A 15,628-nucleotide genomic window follows, 5' to 3' on the forward strand; every position below is an offset into this window, starting at 1 on the left:
ATATCACTAGTGATATGTGTGCGAGGATACACATATCACGGGGATACACATATCACTGTGACGCCCGGGGCGAGAGCTGTGAGCTATGGCGGCCAAGACCCTCTTCGATCCAGCATCGCTTTTGTCATCGCTGGATACGCCAGGTGTAAAGAACGGACTGGCCGTTATAGGTAAAACTCATTGTTGCACTTTCCTTTAACTCTTTATCACTGTCTTCTCCAAACAAAAAACTTTATCTTGAATTAATAGTGCAGAATAAGTGGTCTAATATCCTGCAGTTTGGTAAAATTTGACACTATATGCTCGTCCGACTGCTCGTCCTGAAAACTTAGACGCATTAACGGACGTGTACAATATATATGTAACTGTTATTGCGCTCTTTGTTCTCAGGTCTTTTCTGGGCGGTCAAAGTATCCCTGTGTTTTGTGTTCAACCTTCTAAAGGCTGTGAGAATTTATGTCCTTGCTCCAATCACAAGAAGAAGGGATTTTGCTGTTAAGTATGGAGGCAAATGGGCAGATATGGAAGGAGTGAATGCTGTATGCAATGTGATGAAAGAGAATTGCCACATTTCTTGTGGTTTATGATAGTTCTACTCATCTATTGAAAACTATTGAGGAATTACTGATTTTTTTCCCTCAGGCAGGAATTAATTGCTTATTTCAATTTTCCAGTTTTTTCTTCTGTAATCCATTAACTAAAGTTGAACTAAGTTCATTGTTTTGTGTCTTTGGTAGTTGTCACTGGTGCATCAGAAGGTATTGGGAAAGCTTTTGCCTTTGAGGTAGTTAACTAAAATATTTCTTCAGTACATGTAGATCGATCCGCCAACCTTTGATTCCATGCATGTATTAAAATTACATGTATGTGTAGATAAGAGTAAAAGACAAATGAAATTTCAATGTACTATAAAATCAGCCTACATGCATATTGAAGGTTACAGCTGAATGACTTTGAAGTCTTTGCTGGGCAATAATGTTGTACCAGTTTAACAGCAATGATCCTAAATTTTTGACCAACTGTTTCATTCATTCATTGTTACTGTATTACCTAGATAAGAGCAACCCCCTCCCCTCCTAATCAAGTACTGCCCCAGTAAGTGTGATATATATAATCATAACAATTACAATTTCCTCAAATGTGATTGGTGCGTAAACTGGTGTATTTTGCTCTAATTAATCTGCAAAGCTGTAATCTGACAGTGTAATCGGACAGTTTGCTGTAATCGGACACCTGTAATCGGACAGTTATATGAGCCGATCATTGTAAAACCTGTCCACTAAATCCACCAATCACAACATTGATTACATGTACAGTCACTACAGCAACCAATTCAAGAGACTGACGTTGTAAACTTGTGGAGGTTTAGTTACTGGTGACTGTTTTGAAAGAAACTTAACAGCCATTCCCATATGCTTAATTTTGATATTTAAAAATGGCTATTAAAAGCTATTTTTCAAATTGTAGGAAATTGTAATGGTTATGATTAATTGGTAACAGGACACAATTCAGTCTGTAATTATACTCGTGATTAACAAATCAGACGACCGCAAATGATTACAGAATGAATTGGACTCCACTGAGTCCTATTACCATTATTAATTGCAGCATTGTTAAAAGAGTGGCGACCTTGAAAATTAAGGGACCACATTCATATCAAGGCTGTGCTCTAGCAGCACCTAGTTATATAGAAAATGACCTAAAAGGAAACAAAGAAATTGCTTTGGGTTAGTAGGAAGTTTAAGTTATCAAGGGTTCTAGTCACTATGGGTAAAATTACAGTAAATTGCTTTCCAGGAGAAATTGATTTTGGTTTGAGTTAGGGCTTCATCTGGCTGCATATAGCGTGTTGGTGTATACTTAATAAAATTAATAATTAAAATAAATTGTATGATCCAGTAAGATTTCTTTATTACCACGTGACTTTCAGTTGGCTAGATGTGGAATGAATGTTGTTCTGATGAGTAGATCAACGCAAAAACTGGAAAAAGTTGCAGAGATCATTGGTAAGTTAAATCTATTAATAATCACAACCGGATCAGGTTCAACTGTATATGTTTATGTCATTGTACAATTATCTGAGAAATTATGCAATGTTTTAGGGCAGCTAATAATTATGGATACAATTGTACATGTTATATCACTAATCACAATATATAGGACGCTGCTGTAATGATGCTCAAGCTGATTAAAAGCCCGATTTTGAGGGTACCCAGTTGATCTCTGATAATCATTTCAAGGCTTTAGAAATATTTGAACAGGTTAAAGATGATGCAAAATATCACTTGCTGACAATAATGTACTACATGTACACCTGTACAGTGCTGTAGCAGGGTAAAATTTATTGGGAGGGGACACCCGACCTAGCGCCGAAGGTGCAAGCTTCTAGGGGGGTCTGGGGGGAAGCCCCCCTGGGAGACTTTGAAATCTGGGTTCTCTAAAATGGCCTTTCCAGCCTTCTGAGAGCAGCTTACAGCAATTTTTAACTGACTAAAATCATTGATCAGATATGTTACTTGAACGTTGTACTCTCCTAATTGAACCGGTTTATTATGCAAATTGACAGTGTTGTGTAATAAATACTTACCTACTGCATAGACCCCAGGAACCATTTCATTTCATTCGGATGTTTGGGTTGCATGCAAGACCAAAGACAGCTTTCATGGCAAATCATTTGGGGTAAAAGCCTCTTGATTTTTCCTTGTTGAAGCCATAAAATTTTGCGCTTTATCAAACCGAATGTTGAATGTTTTTGAAAACAAGCAGGAAGAGCATGGCCGCTGACCGAAGGTGCCTGTCAAGATTATAGGCTCAGTTTACAGTGGTCAAATGCAAAAATCCAATACCACATCCGGGTTTCGCTGCTTTAAACTTTGTAAGAGTTTGAAGAAAAAATGTGCTGGACATTTGTTGTAAAATGTTATAAAGAAAAATTAGAGTTAACCAGAGTGTTACTTATGCTAAAAGAATTCAACAGTATCCCAAGATCATTACTTTTCTTCTTTTGAATATTTTTATTATGTGCCAGTCAAATTTTTTTGCAGGGGGGCCAAAACCCCCATGACCCCTCCCCGTGCTACAGCACTGCCTGTAGCTGCTGCTCTATGACTAATAGTGAAATTATTCTTATTTTAATTAAATTGGTTGATCTTCATGCTTGTTTTTGTTCTGTAGAGAAAGAATTCAAGGTTCAGACCTGTGTCATTCCAATAGATTTTGGTTCTCAGGATGTTTACCCCAAAATATTTTCTGCTATAGAAGGGCTTGAAATTGGTATTTTAGGTAAGTTTAAATAAGTTGCCATGTACATGTACAGATCATAATTTTATGTAATAGCTCTCTTAATATCAATTTATCATTTGATACCATGTATAAGCAGCTACGTGGTCTGATAAATGTAACTGCCAGCTAGAATTACTAATAAATTTGATATGATAAAGATATTAATTTTTAATGGTGGTTTATTTCTTGTTTGTTTATTAGTGAACAATGTTGGTGTAATGTATGACTACCCACAGTATTTTCTCGATATCTCTAACCAGGTAAGATCCAAGGGCCCCTCCTTGATGGTGCGCATGAATTTTATAAGGTCTGAATATTATTAAGAGTACAACTAATATTCCTTCTGACTTGTCTCGCATTATGCAAAGGCAACAATGACTTTTTTGTCACCCAGCATTTTTGTTATCCTTAATACTATTACACTATTTTTTTTATTATATTTATTCATTCTTTTATTAAGTGGCTAAGTGTCTCCTCTCCAGTCCTCCTTATGCCTCTGCACATGCTTTGTTTGCACATTGTAAATTTCACTTACAATCAGTCTACATTGCTGTGTGTGGTCATTCACATACATGCACATACAGCTATATGACAAACATCTTGTTTGCACCGCAGAAACTTTTTGACCTGATAAACATTAACATGACTTCAGTGATAATGGTAGGTACCGGTAAATAATTTTTTTTAATTATAGGACATTGTTTACATTATTAACATATAATTTTGGATATACAGTGGAATCTGATCGTGTCTTATTCAGAACAAATGTGCCAGGAAAATATTGTTTGTTTGTTTGTTGTTTGGCTTTTTTTTTTTTTAAGGAAATCTGTTATTGTTTTATTCACAAGGGGGAAGGAAAGTTGTTCAAAAAAATGATTGGTTGAAAAAATCAGTGGCAAACTTTCCCCAACAATTATGCAAGTAAGCACAAAAAAGTCGGCTAAGCAGAATAATTTAAAAAAAATCGAGGTTTTGAAAAAAATCAGGATTCCAATTTTACTACTGAACAGTACTTGTTATACTTTTTCTACTTCTTGGAATAAGCAGTGGTTTTTTCTTTTTCTTTCTTTTATTTTCTCAATTCATTAAAAATGTAAACTTGTTATGCCAGTGTTCCTTTGGAAAACCTGCTTCTTTTAAAATGAGTTTACTGTATGACACCTGGTAATTTTCAACAAAAAATATTTTGCATTTCAGATGACCCGTATTGTGTCACCTCAAATGTGTAAAAGGCATCCTTACTTTGACAGTGATGACAAGTTATCTAGTGGTTTGCCTTTTTTAAAGATTGCCCTGAAAGAGCTGTCTTCTGGTACGAGAGGATTACATTGTTAAATACTGACAGGTCGAGAGCTTAAATGCACCACCAGATGTTTACAACTGCTGTCTGTGTAACTATTAAATTATTTTTACTATGTTCACTGGAATGGTTGACCATCATGATTGCTGTACATGACAAAAATGGACAAAAATTAAGTCAGCTATGCATAGTTATTGCAAATTGCTGCTCCCTTATAAGAAGCAAACCCTCATGGGAATATTTTATCTTCTTAAGTAGAAGTTTATTGTACTTTCATTGCATTAATTTCTGTCAATTACTTTTATTGTAGTCCTATTGTAATTGTTTTTAATGATTCTTAGATTATTAAGAACAAAAATCCCCATCAGTGAGTGTTTCAGTCAGCAGCCACAAGTGTGACCAGTTTTAATTAATTCAATCACTTTTAATTGAATAATTTTAATCATGTGTGCAGACTGTCCAATCAGAAGTCAAAGATGAATTTCCAACGCTTCTGATTGGATAGTATGAGTACAGGAAAGAATGAGTCAGAGAATAATTTAAAAATGGACACACTCGTGGACTGCCAGCTGTAATAAATTTGTATTGCAGATATTAAACTGCAAACACGTACATGGTGAATCAGGAAGTATAAATATAGAGCTACATCAGTGGTACAGTGATGTACTGTAAGCTGAATGAATTATCAGTGGCAAAATCAATAGTGTAGGCAAACACATTTTACAAGCCTTAATGATGTGAAGCATGTATTAAAAATGACAGAAAATTAAAATGATAATTTATAGCACAATTTTTATACACTGTTCTAGAACAGCAAAAGTTGAGTGTAATGTATTTTCATCAACCTGTAAATTGCCAATTGGAATCCGTCATTTTAGTTGCTGGTGACAAGCTTAAAGTTAGACTGCTGGCAGTCTGCCAGCATTCTATCGTAATAAAGCTTGTTGTTGTTGTTGTTGTTGTTGTTGTTGTTGGCAGTGACTCAAGTGGTCAGCTTCCTGGCTGCGACTTGGCTCTGTTTTCATCTTTTCAATATATTGTTGATAGAGGGTTCAATCTTAGATAATTGCTGCCTAAATACTTAATGTCTTGTTGACCTTCAGGAAATGTGGAGCCATCATAAACATGTCATCCAGTGCAGGACAGCTGCCCACACCACAGATGACAGTATATGCTGCTACTAAGGTACCACACCTTTCATTTTCTTCTCTAAAAACCTAACCTGACAACAGGCATGTGAAGCCCTCCTGCCAGTGAATCTCTGAATTTCCTTATGTACAGGGCTGAGGTAAAATATTGCTCATCGCCTCAAGATATTTGGTCCTTGCTTAAGCCTTGCGTTTTATTGAGGTATCTTCATGTATGTACACGTATAGCTGGGGCGTTTGATAGGAGGGCAGATATGAACATAAAGTTGTACATCTTTTCTGTTCTTCTCTAAACCTCATGCCTCGATAAACGCACCAGACGCACGGACCACATGCTTTGAGTTCCATCGTAGAAAGCGTCAATTAAGAAAACAATGACAAGAAAGTTAGCACAAACAAAGCGCAAAGAAAGCAAGAGTTAATCACGGGGAGAACTCGATTTAACACATATTTAGGGGCAAACGAAAACGCTTTAGCAGTGGGGGTGGCTGTTACTTTTCAGGGGCGGTCAACATTTTCACTTATTACCCGCTTAACGTCCACTGGGCGTTTAGGTACTCCCCCCCCCCCCCCCCCTCCCTCAGCCCCCTCCTTAATGTCCACTTGGAATTTTGCCGGCCCGGTAGTCACTGCGCTCCAGTCGCTACAGATCTAAATATATCGAATTTATATTTATGAAATTAATTTATAGCTTTAAGACGTAGAAGTATCGCCTGAAGTTTTCTCCTTTTTGAAAATTTCCGACCACTGTATTCAGAAGAGGGAACAAGGATCAGGTACAACGTCTCGACAGGCCTAGTACTTACTTCAAGTATGCTCAGCCGTTTGTTGATCGCCCGCGCAAGTAAAAACTTCCTGTTTTTGTTATCTTCCGTTCTAAACCTGAAGTAAACTTTATTAAACTGGATTATAATGCTTTTGGTCAGACATGCCTCGTACTAATGTCCAAAAATTGACTCGCCCCTCCTCCTCTTCTCCTAAACGACCAGTGGATGTTAAAGGAGCTCAGCCACGTTATTTTGAGCTATTTTGGCCTCGTACAAAATTTCATTTAAATTGAAGGAAACCTGAAAATAATAGTCTACTAAAGTAGACAAACACCAGGGATAATGATAAACCATGAAGGACAAGGATGTTTAAGGATGGAGAAGATTAACACGGATTACAAACGACGTGAACTTGAAAAATCGAGGCTAAACTTTTCAAGATGAGCAAACCGTGACGTAGCTCCTCTAAACGGGAACAAGGGAGAATATTGACGACCTCAAAACTACTCTGAGGCAGATACCTAAGCGCTATAATAAAGAGCCTGTAAGATGCTGGCTTTAAAGTAATCAAACACGAGAGACAGTGCTTCATCGGCAGATCCAAACACTGAGAAGAGAATTGAAAATACGACGCGCAGTGTAGTATTTTTGACGAAATTTGAGATGTTTGGATACCCGATGAAACGCAGTCTCGAGCGTTTCACATATCTTCTCAACCGAAACAAAAACTAAGGAGTAAATGGAGAAGTAAAACCATCAAAATCTTTGCTATAATAATTAAGACCGGGTATCCAAACCTGCTCTGTGGTTGTCATTTTCTTTGTTTTAACTTGATGAATTATTAATCATCTGAATACTCGTTTTTCACTATTGATAATTGTTGCTTATTTGAGTATTGTTTTTTTTCCCTTGCAGGAATTTGTGGACAGCTTTTCACGTGCACTGGCATATGAATATTTGTCACACGGAGTTGAAGTCCAGGTGTGATCTGTCTGCAATTTAATATTATTATTATTTGTATCTCTGAATTATCAAGAATTTCTTTGTTTAGCATTTTTACAAGTATTTCAGATATATCTTAGTTGTGTCGCGTTTCCAGGCTGGGGTACTTCCACACCACTGTAGTTGCCTCGGGAGCTCTGTGGGTTTGATTTTCACTCTTGACATCTGATTTTTCCGACATTTTCTCTGCTTCAAGTTTCTCCTGGGAGATATATCAGGGCGTACCTCTCTAAACTGTACTAGGATGCATGCACAAAGCAAAAGCGTGCATGTTTACTAGCTTTATTCCAAAAAATATATGGCGTAGCAAAAGAGCAGCTTGAGGGCATGCAAAAAAGCAGCTTTTTTCTAAGGAGAGAAAACAGCGAAAATACATATATGAGGGAAAAATTACAAAACGATTTATCGATGGGAGATTACAAACATATCTTGTGATCGAGAAGAATGGTACGCGACAGATTTGTGCGAAAGTGTGTTCAAGGGCAAAATGTACTGAATTTGTTCTGAAAATCACCACAACCAGGATTAGCCTAACTTGGGTAGCCTTAACTTTTCAGTCATCGTATATCTCTTGCCGTTTTACTCACGTCTTTTTCAGTAGTATAAAGGAAACAAAACTATAACTTGAGACTTTCCTGGTATTTAGTGGGAGAGCGTTGTGTCAAGGACGATTCTAACAACACCTGTGTTTTGCAGACTCGCTGCGTTAGACATAGACATTGGCAGAGCAATGTTTCGTGGACAATCTTGTCCAAGGGGGGAATAAAGGTGCAGTGACGTTAACCCTACGTGAAGCACCAACCCATGAAACAAGGCCAGACCACAACACCGGGAACTCCGTGTCCTACTCTTTGCGATAAGTGTGTGGGTTCTTTAACGTGCCCTGCTAACCATGTAACACTGAAGATGTGAGAGATGGGGCCTACGATTTCTAGTCCTTTTTCGAAGAGACTTGAACATCTAACCGTTTGCAGATATAATTACAAAGGTAGCACATTCTCCTCAGTTATTTTAAATTCCTGAGTGTTGGTCCGGTGTGGGGCTCGAACCCTTGACCTCCCGCACAGCAGTCTGGCTCTCTACCATACGAACTAACCAGGCGGTGGTCTTATCTCTCTTCCTTCTCTTAGTCATTGAGGCCATTTTATGTAGCTACAGCCATGACATACGGTGCAAAGCCTAGCATTGTTGTACCATCTCCGGAGACGTATGTGAGGAATGCTCTGGCTACAATTGGACGCTCACGGCGAAACACTGGGTACTGGAGTCATGCGATACAGGTAGATACTGCTGACCACCTGTGTCCAGGTAGTCAGAGAATCAGTCTGAATCAGTCTGCGAGCTCACTGGTCAAGAGCTATGAAGGATGAGAGTGTAGACCTTAAAAATGACGTGAGCTGTTGCGCAACGCAAAGACAACCGTTTAGAAGGAAAAAAACTTGAAAAAGATAAGAAATTGTCGCGTCTTTTCCACCAAAAGGAAATTAGAGATCTTAGATACTTAGAAAGGCATTTGTTTAGAGGGTGGGAACAAGATCCAGTTAAGTTTCAGTTAAAGCGGGGAAATGCTCAGGATGCTAATAAATCTCGATAACATCGAAACGAAAATTGTCTTGATTTCATAGAGACAGTTCACCACTTAATTAGTGAGGAGAAATCTGGGGCGAGTCACATCTCGCAGTGGCTTGTGGACTCGCCCCAGATTTCTTCTTGTTTCCAAAGTGGCTAATTTGGACGAATGAGAATGCTCCAAAAAACGCAAAGTCGGTTGTTTACAAGGTTGCATTTTGGCTCGAAAAAAGTGACCTTTTTTGGTACATGTGAAAAAAAAAAAAAAAAAAAAAAAAAAAAAAACATTGACACTTGCCAGGTCTCAAATTACAAAACACGACAATTTGTTTGGCTTTTTCATCGTTGGCAAAATTTTACTAAGATTGCCGGAGGTCGCACAATTATAGAGTTTTCAAAATTATTTTTAGCATCCCAATGCTAAGTGTGTAATGGAAAATGTCTAATAAAACAGTGAGCCCACTTTCCCAAGCTTCGCATCTTGTGAACTACAATAGGTGGCAAAAGTAGTCGAGACACTTTTAGGAAATGACGCTTTTCGATATTTAGCCTCTTATTCTATTTCATTTGCATCTAGCGTTAATTCTCTGATACCCCTGGCCCCCCGATTCAATGTTGTGTAGGTGCTATGATCTGCGTTGTCTTGGAAATAGAAAATTCAACATTGTTTGGGAAGGGGGAGCGCTCGAAAATCGAATTCTACTGTGAAGTGTTTCAACACTATTGTCGCTCACTGTTGTTTGGCAGAACTCGACCATGCACTCTGCGTTTACTTGTGAACTTTTTTTTTTTTCCCACAGGGCTGGTTCGTGGGATTCTGTCCAGAGTGGCTGTGGATGTGGGCGGCAACATTGCTTAACAATCAGATTCGTCGAACGGTCCTCAGAAACCGAAAGCCGTGACACTTCATTAATGTTCAAAGTTTATTGATTTATATTCAATTTCTGAACCCTATTACAATTTTATTGTATACTATAAAAAAATATATCTATATTCTAAATATATCGCTTTTTTTAATTTCACTTGTTTCTGATGTTTATCCACTCAGTTATAAAAAACGTTTGCGTAAGAAATTCACATCAACACTTTGCACCGATAAAAACTTTCTCATATACAAAAAAAATCTGAGCCAGCCATGTCTTAAAACGTGAAAGCAAATTTTCATATCAGTGACCCTGAACTATTGCTTGCAACGAACAAAGTACTTAGATAAATCATTTCAGATTGCAGTAAATTAACCTCGATAGATGAATGTTCGATGTTTTAAATAAGTTGACTAGAAAGTGATAATTATATCACAGCACTTTTGAAAAAATCACTATTAAATTTTATTACTGAAGTCTACGAACTAGGAAAAAGAGTACAGTGATAATCCAGGACACAAACTAATAAATCTTAAGGGGTATTTTTCTCTTAAGAGGATTTTTCTTCATCTAGGATAAAAGGACTGACTAGCAAAAACTCAGAGGTCCATCTGTGAACTATCATAAATTGAAACTGCCATACAAGGTGTGACCAAAAATTACTTCCTAAAAAAGTAACATCACGAAGTGTAGTAATTAAAACAAATTAAAGATACACCCGTTTCCATTATTTTTAGGTACCTTATTTAACTGTCAGTTAGGCACGTCTACCTTTGTCCGAGTTTTTGATTAGTACTGGTAATAGACTGAGTGGAGTCCAATTCGGTCTGTGGTTATACGAGTGATTGTCATCTCAATAACAAAAGTCACGGGTGAATGGTTTTGGGACATAGATGAATGTTCAGACACAAGATTGAACCAAATAAAAGACTCGGCAACCTTGTTTTAACAAATCGAAACGTGGTTAAGCGTGGTCTGCACTCTTATCGACAACGATACGCGTCATCACAGTGGTCAAAATTTGTTGTGGACTCACTAGGCGCAACCTAGTGAGTCCACAGCAAATTTTGACCACTGTGATGACGCGTATCGTTGTCGATAAGAGTGCAGACCACGCTTAACCATATTTCGATTTGTTTTTTTACCACAATATCAAGGTCAAAGAAAATGTTTTTTCAGAGTGCGAGCTGAAAAAGGCATTGCGTGACACATTGACACGAGCAGCGTTGTCAGGACTCTTATCGACAACGGCAAATTAGCCAATCAGATTGCGAGATCAGTAGCAATTGTGGCATAAATAGACGCCGTGTTACTGGGCACTGTTATTGGACACTGTTATTGGACACTGTCTTTGAACAGCGAAGCAGCTCACGCTCAGTGGTGAGAACCAAGCAAATTTGTCATAGTTGTGATCAGGCATGTCAGTCAAACCTAGGGAAAAAATTCAATTGAACATAAGACTGCCAACCGGCAGGAACCAAACCAGCAGGCTATTGAGAGGAGTAGCCAAGAATTTGAACTCGGGACTACCAAGAACATGTGAAATCTTTCACATGAAAATGAGTTTAATTTGTCAGCGAATAAAGAGCTAAGAGAAATGAGCTGAGAGAAACTTAATATTACCTTCACCGGCAGTGGTGTACAATCCAATCCGTTTAAAATAAACTATGCTGCGGCGGTTGCTGTTAGATACTTTCTTTTACCAAGAGAGCGTGAACTTTTGAAAGGTAAGAGATCAGGTTATCCTCGATATGTACCTTACTCCTAAGGTAATCCCCCTCAAGTTATTTTCATATCACATCTCAGATCCCCGGGAGAGTTTAGAAAGAGCCACCAAAACATCCACGCACACGAGTGGCAACATTATCCGCCAGAGAACTGGGTACTATGTCTAGAAATAACTTGACAGGGATTAACCTTAAAAATAAAGCCTATACGTGGATTAACTCTTTATTCTTTATCTCCTGTTGTGTTTACTTATTCCTTTCAGTGCATATATATAGACCTTTGATCTTATCTGCATCGGGAGAAAATGGCGTTTCGGGGTCGGAGAATCCAGTTTTTGACTTACATCGCACCTCAAGGCCAAGGAATTCTTATGGAGCCAAGCTGATGTAAAATATTAACTTGCGGAGGGCTTGGTTTGCAACATGACCCCAAACGGCTCAAACGCCTCTCATTTCGGGGACTTCTCCAAGAACTTTTGCGGACATGGAACATTACCACATAAGGGCCCTTTTTTTCCCAAGGGCCGTATGAGTAGTACACTCCTGAACACAGCTCCCTTGCTGAGGACCTTATTGCAATTGTGTACGGCTCTTTCATAGGGTCCTTTCACATCCAGCATGTGACTGCACGGTGATTACATTGTAACAGTTGTTATTGACCAAGGGCTCTTCAACCTCGTCATAACCATGGATAACCGGGGGCATAACCTGCCAAAGGAGAAAGAAAGGGTCTGAGAACTACAGCGAGAAAACCTAAGAGAAGAAAAAACAAACCAAAGTACGCGATGTGTCAGAGTCCAGAAACAAGACTTGTCACGGATTTTTTCAGCCGCAAACAATCGCTCTTTCAGAAATGCGTCTTCAAGAAACTATTGCTGGATATCACCCAAAATAAACGCATCAAACCTTTTTTTCAAGTCCCCTCGTATCATTTTTTTCATCTTCCTCAAGAAATCATGTTTGATTTGCCCGAAAGTGAAAACCTAAGTAAACCTCATCTCTTGATGAAAGATTTTGCAGATTGAACTCAGATTGATTGTACTTGAGTCTTACCAGAAAATCTCTTAAGGGAGGTCCCGATGTTCCGTTCTCACGCCTCCTGAAAGAAAAAGGAAAAAAAAAAAACACTGGTAAATTACCGAACTGTTAAAAGAAATGTTGATTCCGATGAGCAAATTACTGTACTATCCTGGTATAACGCAGAAATCGTTCAACTGCTTCTGAATTGGAAACAGACCGAGTTCAGTTTCCCCCACGTTAAAATGTGAGCAATCTCTGAAGTTTGAAGTAGCATGGGCTGAGTGACTAGCAGCAAGATGTGTGGCAAATTCAGAGTAGGAAAGCGCAATAAGCATGCGCGAGTTTTGGCTGTGTGCTAGGCTCCAAGTTTGAAAAAAAATGGCGGGATTTCGTTGATCTTTTGAACCAAAAGATCGAGTTACGAACTTTATCTGCTTTCCCAGTTTCTTTACATATTGCATCCATTCAAGCAACCCACTGAATATATAAGCAAGAGAGCCTCTCAGCAGGCAGGGGGAGACTTCTTTTCTCAACAGTGAAATGCGGAATAACACTTGTGCCCAATTATAAATAAATCAACCGAACGATATCCTCGCGTATCTTATTAGCAGTCCGCTGTTCTTTCTACCATTGCAGCCTGTATTATTACCTGAGCCTGCAAGTAGGGCTAGGGATGCGCAGAAAGCTGCGCAGCATGTTTTTAAGCTTCTAATGTGGCAATGTTTCTATTGTAAACTCATTCCCAGGCTTCAATCGTAGTTCCTGGGCCTCTATTTTTCGCAGCAGTCAATCCGTCCCCGGTAACTTTACGTGCCTGGAACTATACTGTAAGATCTACATCTAAGAAATAGTAGTGTGGGACTCCGCTCAAAAATCAGTCCATTTTGTTTGGTTTCCTGGTATGTTTATTGTTTCAAAACTATTAATATCTCGATCTTGAATGTATTGTAAACTCGGCAAACAAAAATAAAAGCCTCTCGGGACCGGTAACTACTGGGACTTTCAAGAAAGGAGCCCCTGGTCACAATCTCTTAAGTTTCTCTACATCTCCAATTGCTCATCAACATCTCCACCCCAGACCCCCTTGCGCCAACTACCCACCCCAAAGTAGGCACTCACTACCCCTCACTGGAAATTCACCTCCCTGTCCTCACTGCCCACTCCTAAATGTTTATCCACCTTACCTTCTGTAGCACGTGACAATAATGATTACTAGAACTACGCCCATTACTGCTCCAGCCACGCTCATCAACACAGTTTTTGTGACACTTTTCCTTGAACTTGTGGGACCCGAGGATGAGTTACCTAAAGGAAGTAACAACAAGCAAATAGGAGATATACGATACTATGCCATATCATATGCAATACCATACTTAACAAATTGACGTCAGTTTTTCATGCGTCTGTCCTGTTATTGATCATTAATTTCGTCATAACATTGTCAAAGTAGCTGTGGATCCATGAGGCAATAGCCGAGTGGATCCGCAGTCAATCAGCGAGCCGAATCGGTCCCGTCCAAATATTACTTTCTTTGACATCCCCTCATGCGCTCCTTTACATCGAAAGATTCTCCGACCAATGCGAGTCCAAACATCTTATGACTAAAGCACTTTGAACGTAACTGAAGATTACTGTACGTTTTCCTTGGTTTTTGGTTTTAAATATAATGGGACAAAACAGACTGCGTCCGATTCTCGAAATCGTCATAAAGAGCTTGCTGTTGACCATCCCTGATATGAAATCAACACGTGAGAAGAGTATAGGGCATTGAACAACAAGCTCTCGTTCTTCAAAAAATAAACTGTTTTCTCTCCTACAATGAACATCTGTAGACTGTGACCACAGTTGTAAGCTCTAGGGGTTTCATGAACGTTTTCAGCAGAAGGACAATTGGTTTTCACAGGCGGGCAAAACTCTTTGAACTGAACTTTTTTTTATAGGAAAATCTTTCTTCCAGATGTTCAAACCTGGCAGACAAAATTAGCCTCACGGCCCGCCAATATGCCTGGCGCGTCATCCTTAATGAAACCCCTGAAGCTCCGACAGAACGTGTCTGTATGCACCTTTAAGAATGCTAGGAGTGAGGCACATGTTGCTGATAGAGCTACACAATCCTGGTTCATTGCACAGTTTCATCCATACATGGCCAGAGTCAGACAGTTTCACGGCAGTTATGACTGCACTGCGAGCAGACGTGTCATTTAGTGTTACATTTCCCGAGCCTTTTGAACAGCGGTACAAAATCAGTGTACTCTTCATGGGACCACTGAAATATTCAGCGTGAGGAATCTATGATAAAAGAGAAAAATGTGACCGGCATATAATCAGTATCTTGTGTACTGTTAAAAAACTGAAGCATTCGATAATGTATTCCCAGATCTTTGATTGTCTCAGCATGCAGCCATTGGATATCAGCCATTATACCCACGCCCTACACCAAGGCCACTGGAGGGTGCGGTGGCCTCGTGGTAAGAAACTTAGTGCGCTTGTCTCGGGATTAAGAGGTCCAAGTTCGAGCTCTGGCCGGGGACATTGCATTGTGTTCTTGAGCAAGACAGTTTACTCTGACAGTGTCTCTCTCCACCCAGGTGTATCAATGGGTACCACCAAATTGTTGGGATAACCTGGCAGAATTTTGCGATGGACGCGTATCTCACCCAGAAAAACGCGGGTGGGGAGGGAGAGTAGGAATACTCTTAGCCACTTTATGCTACAGTCACTGTCACTTGAGTCAGCTGGACTTCATTAATAAGTACCGGCTTTACTTGTCATTGACAAAGATCACATACCCTCCAGGTGATCATCAATCCACGATCACTGCTAACATTAATCCAGTGACTACAGTTTGTAATTAGTGGAGGATCCCTTGGTGCTAGAAAAAATAATCAACAAAAGAATTACCTGTGAAACTATATGTGAAATTCATCCTACACTGTAGGTCACGCTTAGC

At 39.2% G+C, this 15,628-nt stretch overlaps 2 protein-coding genes across 7 annotated transcripts in view; one reads left to right on the plus strand and one right to left on the minus strand.

The window, feature by feature from the left end:
* The first annotated feature begins 70 nt into the window (after positions 1–70).
* Positions 71–10,090, plus strand: LOC149098855 (inactive hydroxysteroid dehydrogenase-like protein 1). Of its 3 annotated transcripts, none has more exons than XM_089277044.1 (12): positions 71–170; positions 391–517; positions 736–784; positions 1,931–2,006; positions 3,175–3,282; positions 3,484–3,542; positions 3,898–3,942; positions 4,480–4,514; positions 5,686–5,767; positions 7,413–7,478; positions 8,630–8,807; positions 9,869–10,090. In XM_089277044.1, exons 1-12 carry the CDS (start codon positions 86–88, stop codon positions 9,925–9,927), a joined length of 969 nt encoding a protein of 322 aa, XP_089133170.1. In that variant the 5' UTR covers positions 71–85; the 3' UTR covers positions 9,928–10,090. The 3 variants fall into 3 exon arrangements, with proteins under 3 accessions (XP_089133170.1, XP_089133169.1, XP_089133171.1); XM_089277043.1 differs by having other exon boundaries at positions 8,630–8,779; XM_089277045.1 differs by lacking the exon at positions 3,898–3,942 and having other exon boundaries at positions 8,630–8,779.
* LOC149098856 (uncharacterized) overlaps positions 9,974–15,628 on the minus strand; it is an 18,900-nt gene continuing 13,245 nt past the window's right edge. For 2 of the 4 annotated variants that reach the window (XM_089277028.1, XM_089277031.1), the window contains exons 6-10: positions 15,468–15,550; positions 14,742–14,967; positions 13,863–13,983; positions 12,712–12,757; positions 9,974–12,366 (exon numbers count right to left, since the gene is read on the minus strand). In XM_089277028.1, coding sequence (XP_089133154.1) covers positions 12,253–12,366; positions 12,712–12,757; positions 13,863–13,983; positions 14,742–14,967; positions 15,468–15,550 — 590 coding nt within the window. In that variant the 3' untranslated portion in view covers positions 9,974–12,252. Of the gene's footprint in view, positions 12,367–12,564; positions 12,758–13,862; positions 13,984–14,204; positions 14,409–14,741; positions 14,968–15,467; positions 15,551–15,628 lie in introns of those variants that run through there. The other 2 variants (XM_089277029.1, XM_089277030.1) reach the window with 2 other exon arrangements.

Source organism: Orbicella faveolata, unplaced genomic scaffold (genome assembly GCF_042242905.1).
Source record: "Orbicella faveolata isolate gen_17 unplaced genomic scaffold, um_ofav_v1 contig_46, whole genome shotgun sequence".
Classification (NCBI taxonomy): domain Eukaryota; kingdom Metazoa; phylum Cnidaria; class Anthozoa; order Scleractinia; family Merulinidae; genus Orbicella; species Orbicella faveolata.

What these genes read in the sequence shown, in the direction of transcription:
- LOC149098855 (XM_089277043.1), top strand. Translation starts at nt 86, where the DNA reads ATGGCGGCCAAGACCCTCTTCGATCCAGCATCGCTTTTGTCATCGCTG. An exon ending in AAGTATGGAGGCAAATGGGC is followed by an intron (nt 518 to 735) that starts AGATATGGAAGG and finishes TGTGTCTTTGGT; the next exon opens with AGTTGTCACTGGTGCATCAG. An exon ending in GGAAAGCTTTTGCCTTTGAG is followed by an intron (nt 785 to 1,930) that starts GTAGTTAACTAA and finishes CGTGACTTTCAG; the next exon opens with TTGGCTAGATGTGGAATGAA.